We start from the raw sequence: 7,705 nt of genomic DNA, 5'->3' as shown, positions 1-7,705 counted from the left end.
ATTAGGAAAGTATTCAGACCCATTGACTTTTTCCACATTTTGCTACGTTATAGCCTTATTCTATAATGGATTAAATCATTTTTTCCCCTCATCAATCTACACACAATACCCCATAACGACAAAGCAATTTATTCTTGGGTATAAAGCCACAAACTTGGCACAACTGTATTTGGGGAGTTTCTCCCATTCTTCTCTGCAGATCCTCTCAAGCTCTGTCAGGTTGGATGGGGAGCGTCGCTGCACAGCTATTTTCAGGTCTCTCCAGAGATGTTTGATTGGGTTCAAGTCCGGGTTCTGGCTTTGCCCCTCAAGGACATTCAGAGACTTGTCCCGAAGCCACTCCTACGTTGTCTTGGCTTTGTGCTTAGGGTCATTGTCCTGTTGAGCGTTATGGAGCAGGTTTTCATCAAGGATCTCTCTGTACTTTGCTCCATTAATCTTTTCCTCGATCCTGACTAGTCTCTGAGTCCCTGCTGCTGAAAAGCATCCAGAGAATCTTGTTTCTCATGGTCTGAGAGTCCTTTAGGTGCCTTTTGGAAAACTCCAAGTCACGTGCCTTTTATGGAGGAGTGTCCATCTGGCCACTCAAGGCCTGATTGGTGGAGTGCTGCAGAAATGGTTGTCCTTTTGGAAGGTTCTCCCATCTCCACAAAGGAACTCTGGAGTTCTGTCAGAGGGACCATCAGGTTCTTGGTCACCTCCCTGATCATGGCCCTTCTCCCCAGATTGCTCAGTTTGGCCAGCCGGCCATTTCTATTAAGAGTCTTGGTGGTTCCAAACTTCTTCCATTGAAGAATGATGGAGGCCACTGTGTTCTTGGGGACCTTCAATGCTGCAGAAATATTTTGGTACCCTTCCCCAGATATGTGCCTCAACACAATCCTGAGCTCTACGCACAATTCCTTCGACCTCATGGCTTGATTTTTGCTCTGACATGCACTGTCAACTGTGGGACCTTATATAGACAGGTGTGTGCCTTTCCAAATCATGTCCAACCAAAAGAATTTACCACAGGTTGACTCCAGTCAAGTTGTAGAAACATCTCAAGGATAATCAATAGAAACAGGATGCACCTGAGCTCAATTTCAAGTATCATAGCAAAGGGCCTGATAACTTATGTAAATAAGGTATTTATTTATTATTTAGTTACAATGTTTTAAATAGCTGTTTTTGCTTTGTCATTATGGGTTATTGTGTGTAGATAAATGAGGAAAAACATTAATTTTAGGCTTTAACGTAACAAAATGTGGAAAAGGGAAGAGGTCTGAATACTTTCTGAATGAACTAAATAACATTGGCTAGTTTGTTGTGTGTAATGAGGAGAAACCAGGCGGCTGCATTCATGAAATGGCTTATTCCAGTTACTAATAAGCATGCACCCGTTAAGAAAATGACTGTAAAAACAGTCAAATCCCTGTGGATTGATGAGGAATTGAACATTTGTATGGCTGCACGGCAGATTGTCAAACTTACTATAAATTGAGAAATCATGTAACCAAACTAAACAAAAAGAAGAAACTGTACCATGAAACAAAATAAATATATAAGGAATGACAGTAAAACACTTTTGGGCTAAAGGGCGACATCAGCTCCATCCTTCACTGAATCCGATGGCTAATTCATCACAAAACCCACTGATATTGCCAACTACTTTAAGGATTGTTTCATTGGCAAGATTAGCAACAACAAATTCTGAACCTACTCTTCCATTCATAACTGACCAAATTATGAAAGACAAGCATTGTCATTTTGAATTCCGTAAAGTGAGTGTGGAACGAGTGAAAAATAAATTGGTGTTTATTAACAATGACAAGCAACCTGGGTCTGACAACTTGGATGGAAAATTACTGAGAATGATGGTGAACTATATTGCCACTCCTATTTGCCATCTCTTCAATCCAAGCCTACAGGAAAGTGTGTTCCCTCAGGGCTGGAGGGAAGCAAAAGTCATTCCGGTACACAAGAATAGCAGAGCTTCCTTTTCTGGCTCAAACAGCCGACCAACTAGTCTGCTACCAACCCTCAGTAAACTTTTGGAGAAAAAAAGTGTTTGACCAGATACAGTGCTATTTCACAGTAAACAAATTAACAGCTGACATTCGTGATGCTTATAGGGAAGGGCATTTAACATGTACAGCATTTACACAAATGATTGATGATTGGCTGAAATAAATTGATAATAAGAAACTTGTGGGAGCTGTTTTGTTAGACTTGATCATAATCTGCTGCTGGAAAAACCTATGTTATTGCTTTACATCCCCTGCTATATCGTGGATTGAGAATAACCTGTCTAACAGAACCCAGAAGGTGTTTGTTAATTGAAAACTCTAGCATAATCCAGGTAGACTAGGGCATTCCATAGAGCAGTGTTCTAGGTCCCTTACTTTATTCAATCTTTACTAATGACCTGCTACTGGCACTGAGTAAAGCCGGTGTGTCTATGTAGGCTGATGACTCAACATTAAACACATCAGCTACTACAGCAAGTGAATTCACTGCAACACTTAATAACAAAGAGATGCAGTCAGTTTTAGAATGGGTGGCAAGTAATAAACTAGTCCTAAATATTTCAAAAAAAGAAAAGCATTCTATTTGGGACAAACCATTCACTAAACCTCAACTAAATATTGTAGTGAATATTGTGGATATTTTTTATTTTTTATTCTTTGCCTCATTGAACTAGGAAGCAGGAGGTTGTGAGAATAAAGAGTCAGCTCATCTATTCAGTAATTCATATACTTTTCATATTTTTTTAATTTACAGAATTAATCTTGTTTATCAAGCAAACACATTAACACTGTACACATCCAGTGGCATTTTTAATTTCAAGTATATTTCTGCTAGGTAAAACATGGGATTCAATAGCATTTTATGTTATTCAGAACGTTAAAAACAGGTGAAAGCTAACAATGCCAATGATTTGAAGCAATGTACCACACTTGCTTAGATTGGCAAATGCCTCGCCAAACATCCACACCTCACTGACTCACAGGGCCTTGAGGAGAGAAGAGGATGGGTGTGAGTGTGTGTAGGGGTTGTAGGGTGGAAGTAGGTGTGGGTTGTTGTGGGTGTGTATTTTTTTGCAAGAGCTGTCCCTAAAATGAATTGGCTATAGTGCATTCCACAGGTGGCTGCAGCATTACGCTAGCGGGGGTGAAGGGGTTGAGTTAACCCTACATAATGTGACGCCCCAAGGAAGCATCCAGTGAAAGGGGCTATTCTATAACATTCATTATTAATACACACAACAGGTAGATAGTGGAGACTGGGGCAGTGGCGCGTGGGGAGATGGGGGGGGACAATGACAGGGAGGCTCCTGTTACGATGGAGGTGGTGAAGGCAAGGTTTCTCTCAGTAGAACAGGGTGACAGAGACCATGTATGTCACCAGGATCAGGAGGCTCAGTCCGATGCTCTGGGCGTTGTTACACAGGTTGCCCTCGCAGCACTTCAACACCATGCTCATGGTGGACCCCAGTGCTCGTGACACGTCTCCCGTACAGATGCTCTTGGAGGCACATCCCTTCATTGATATGTTCCCGCCACCCGTGTTCACTAGCAGCACACACAAGAAAATGTTACTGCTATTCACAAGACTCAATGCTTCCCAAGTCCAGTCAACTCCTGATAAGTGCACATTGGATAAAACTTTCAGCCTATGGAATACTCCGGCAGGTGCTGATTCTGTAGGTACCAGATTACATTTGGACCTGGTGAAATGTGAAGATATACCGTCCACTAGGGGCAACGTGAGTGCCTATTACCATCTAGTAGGCTTGCTAGGGTGTTGTGATGGGGGATAGGGTGTTTAAGCCGCAAACTCCGGCTCCGAGGGTCGTGTGTTCAATCCCAGTGCAAGGAGCTCGTTTTTGTTTTAAGGCTTTCCCAAACCTTAACCAATCAGAATTATTACATAAACCTAAGTTTAGCCCTATCCTTAACCATTGGGAATTCATGCCTAAATGTACATGTTAGTTTCACTTTTAAGGAGTTTCACTGACAGCTAAGATACATCACCACATCGTAATTAAAACATTGGGCCATGGAGTAATTTTTTTGTTGCAGTTAGGCCACGGTTGGAGGTTTATTTGGAGATTGGGAAACTTATCAGTGCAGTGCACACTCATTTAAAATACTTATTTATGCATTCATTTGTGGATATCCATCATCCATTTCGTATGATATGTTATGAATTACAATTCCTATGATATGTTACAAATTGCCAAATGTAAGATATGTTACTAATTCCAAAATATTTGTTGCTAATATTAGCTATGTGGCTAACGCTAACATTAGCTAGCAGTAGGGGTTAGTGTTAGGGTTATCTAAAAGGTTGGGGGAAGGGGTAGCTAACATGCTAAGTATTTGCTAAGTATCTAAAATGCTAAGGTTGTAGGTGATGAGATACAAACGTGCAACCTTGGAGTTGCTAGACGTTCGCATTATATGCCCACCCATCCACTCCAACCAACCACCCTCCTTACATTTTTGCCTTACGTAACCTTCTATCTGATGTAACTATACCAAACATAACATGTCATACTAATTTGAGTGTCCTGGATTTACGTTTACTATGTCTAGTCTATGAGAGCAGTCTGAGAGACTACAGGAAGAGGCTTTAGGAATGTAAAAAATGTGCAGATAACGTTAATCTGAAACACTACCTGTTGTTGAGATGCAGTGGTCCTCGTCTCCCAAGCAGCTCAGAGTGCTCATGCAGTCCGTTCCGATACAGGTGAAGCATGTCTTGCCATTAGGAAGGTCTTTAGTGGACTCTAAAGGATAGGTGATTGCACTTTTCACTCCCAGCTCACCACAAACCACAATCAAAATAGATTCATTCTATTCCTTATAATAGCCTATTCAGTGGCGACCTGTTATTCAGAACATTTTTTTGAGACCCACATTTTTTGCAAAAAAGTAAAGTAGGAAATAAATTTGTAAAAAAATGCATGCATGTTATTTTGGCATTAATACGAGTAACATATCAGTTTGCAAACAATGTAAAAAAATAAAAAATCATTAAGTTAATAAAGCCGCCTACAAACATGATCTCGTTTTTGTTTTCTTTCGTAAATCAGCTCCAAAATGCAGGTGTTTCAGCCTAGATCTGTGCTTTCTATGGTGGTGGGGCAAGCCAGCAATGATTGGCTCAGTGTTCTGTCACTCATGGGGACACTACGTCACGGCCAAGTAGTAAGGGTAGACATAGAAAATTGAAGCCCTTTGGCTCCTGCCATAGAATTACATTAGTAGTGCCCTTCCAATAAGGCTCAAGGTCATTGGCCACAGAAAAAATTATGTCAAATCATGTTATATGTACAGTACCTTTGATTGGACTGATCATGTCATCATCTTACTTTCAAAATCCTTGCCATATGTCATATGAAGAGAAATAATGAGGAGAAATTGTGTCTGCTTACATGCCCCCTTTATTTATCATATGGTGCTGACTTGGTGTACAGGGAAAACACTGTAAGAATGGCCCATGTTCTGAATTCTGTCCCTGTACATTTCAAAAGTACTGAAAAACTAGTTATATTGACTATGTCAGTCCTGGCTCGCTCAAAATTATCCCCTTGTCGTCCCCTTATGCCATAGTTTGTACATCTCAATTGTCAGTAGGAACCACATTTGTTTAAGCAAGTCAGCTTTATTAACTATGTTTTTTTAAAGGCATTAAATGAGGCTGATGGACTGTTTCCCTGCCAGACAAGGCTCCGCTGGCTTTATGTAGACCTAACAGTTTGTGGTCACCCTTATAGTGCAATTAATGTATTGTTTGGAGTTGTTGTGTAGTGACTGCTTGCCCCACCAAGATTTACATGCTAAAATCGCCACGGAGCCTATTTAAATTATTAATCTTCCTCTATGTTGAAAACACGTGGCAGCCGTTAAATAATTAGCTAAATACATCGGTTGGTTGTATTTCATTTTAGGGAGACATACCAATTTAATAATTTACATACTTTAGTTGATCAACTCAAACTTTCCTCATGGAACTATCAATTAAAATGATTCATTTCAATTGAGCCTTTCAACATGCTATTAAATTGAATGTTTTAATAGTAGCATTTATTATAAACTAACAGCCTATAATTCTCATTGAGATAGTTACCAGGGACGCTTTGGGAGTTGCAGAGGTCCGTATTGCAGCATTTGCTGGCGATCGTTGTGCGCGTGATTCCGAAGTTCACTGATGTACTGAGACACTCACCAGACACCGTGCAAGACTTCGCGTTCATATCCAATACTTTTCTATCACCTGGAAATGGAAAGAAGAGGTCGAGGCAAGCAAAAAAACATACAGGTTAAAAAACGTTAAACATTTAACCTAAATATTTGTTTTGTCGTTAGGCTCAAATGTATGACCTAAATTAACCCGCCATTAATTTACCCGTATAGGATATGATCCGCGAGATTCCACATTGGGCTGAATTAAAACAGTCAGTCTGCTTGTTGGTGCATGTTCCTGATTCTCCTGGTGTGCACTCAAAGCATTTGAGTGAATATGCTGAGAAGGTGAAAAGTTACAGCGTCCGATTATTTTAAATTATTTTTTATAAATGATCAAGGAGATAATAGACTAAAACGTGGACAATGTTTTCTTTGGTTGAAATGCATTTGTCATTCAAAAGGTAAATTGATAAATTCTGTTGAAGTTATTTATTGCTTCATTTTAGTAAAACTGTGGGCTATAGGCTAAACTGAAATTGCAAAAAAAATTTGAATAATTGCTGAACTTGATCTTCAAAGCAGAATTAATACATGGGTTCTTGCCATATTTAGAGATGTTTTAAATGAATTATAATCGAAATGCATGTTAACCGTAGGCTATAACCTAAATAGTCCTCTTACCTTTGGGAAGAAGCACACTCACGAGGATGGGTACAATAAGGTGCATTTTGATTTGGAGCTGAAGGAGGTGAAATGATATAGGGTGTGTCGAGTTACAGCATTTATCTGTTATCATTTAGAGGTGTGGTTTGAATACAGTGTTCTGTTTGCCGAACACATACCATTTATAGAATGTGGTAATGTTTTGAATTTTCATATTTGTTTTCTGTGGTTTTACATCCTGTAATTAAAATTCATGAACTTTTTTTCACTGCTTGGTGTTCTGCAAAACCTTCACAATTTCAAAATAAATGTCAAATTAACATTATTTTCTGCCTTTTTGCATAGTGCACCTTTAAAGTAATGTTCTCAGATTGTTACAAGAAAGTTAAGAAACAACGTTCTTCTGTTAGAATTTCAGTACTTCAGCATCACGGTTTTGGCAGGTTTTACTCATGGCTCTATTTAAAGTTATGTTCTCAGAACATTAAGAAAACTTTATATACATTGTTTTTGAGTGAACAATGCATAACCAAACTAATTTCCATGTGTCCTATTTTTGATTGGAGTTCAAAACCATTAACCGAAGCCAGCAGTGTTATTAAAAGTATTTTTGAAACATTTTCACAGGACATTATTGAATTACTTTCAAATAACCTATCATATTCGTTCTCAGAATGTTAATAAAAGCTCCCATGAAAACTTACTCACAACAAGTAAATTCTCAACATCTCTGCCTCATATTGACACAATCACTGTTTGCAGCAGCTGGTTGTGGTCTGCCTTCTGTGTCAACTTAAATCTGCTTTTGTAACTATTTTTGCAAGTGGTCTGCATACCCGTCTCCCTGAGCATGGTTATGCCCATGT

The 7,705-nt window shown here is 39.3% G+C and overlaps 1 protein-coding gene across 1 annotated transcript; it reads right to left on the bottom strand.

The window, feature by feature from the left end:
- Nucleotides 1-2,736: 2,736 nt before the first annotated feature.
- Nucleotides 2,737-7,007, bottom strand: LOC112226978 (phospholipase A2 inhibitor and Ly6/PLAUR domain-containing protein-like). The gene is made up of 5 exons (XM_024391718.2): nt 6,858-7,007; nt 6,397-6,513; nt 6,118-6,264; nt 4,664-4,774; nt 2,737-3,554 (listed from the first exon to the last, which is right to left on the bottom strand). The coding sequence occupies exons 1-5, from the start codon at nt 6,970-6,972 to the stop codon at nt 3,352-3,354; spliced, it is 693 nt and encodes a 230-aa protein (XP_024247486.2). The 5' UTR covers nt 6,973-7,007; the 3' UTR covers nt 2,737-3,351.
- Nucleotides 7,008-7,705: the final 698 nt, after the last annotated feature.

Source organism: Oncorhynchus tshawytscha, linkage group LG03 (genome assembly GCF_018296145.1).
Source record: "Oncorhynchus tshawytscha isolate Ot180627B linkage group LG03, Otsh_v2.0, whole genome shotgun sequence".
NCBI classification, from domain to species: Eukaryota; Metazoa; Chordata; class Actinopteri; order Salmoniformes; family Salmonidae; genus Oncorhynchus; species Oncorhynchus tshawytscha.
This window is presented reverse-complemented; position numbering and strand designations above follow the sequence as displayed.

Excerpts from the sequence above, each read along its gene's own strand:
- LOC112226978 (XM_024391718.2), bottom strand. The coding sequence starts at position 6,972 with ATGATAACAGATAAATGCTGTAACTCGACACACCCTATATCATTTCAC. Across the intron at positions 6,265-6,396 it reads GCGGATCATATCCTATACGG|GTGATAGAAAAGTATTGGAT; the intron begins GTAAATTAATGG and ends TTCCATTTCCAG. Across the intron at positions 4,775-6,117 it reads CAACTCCCAAAGCGTCCCTG|AGTCCACTAAAGACCTTCCT; the intron begins GTAACTATCTCA and ends CCTATCCTTTAG.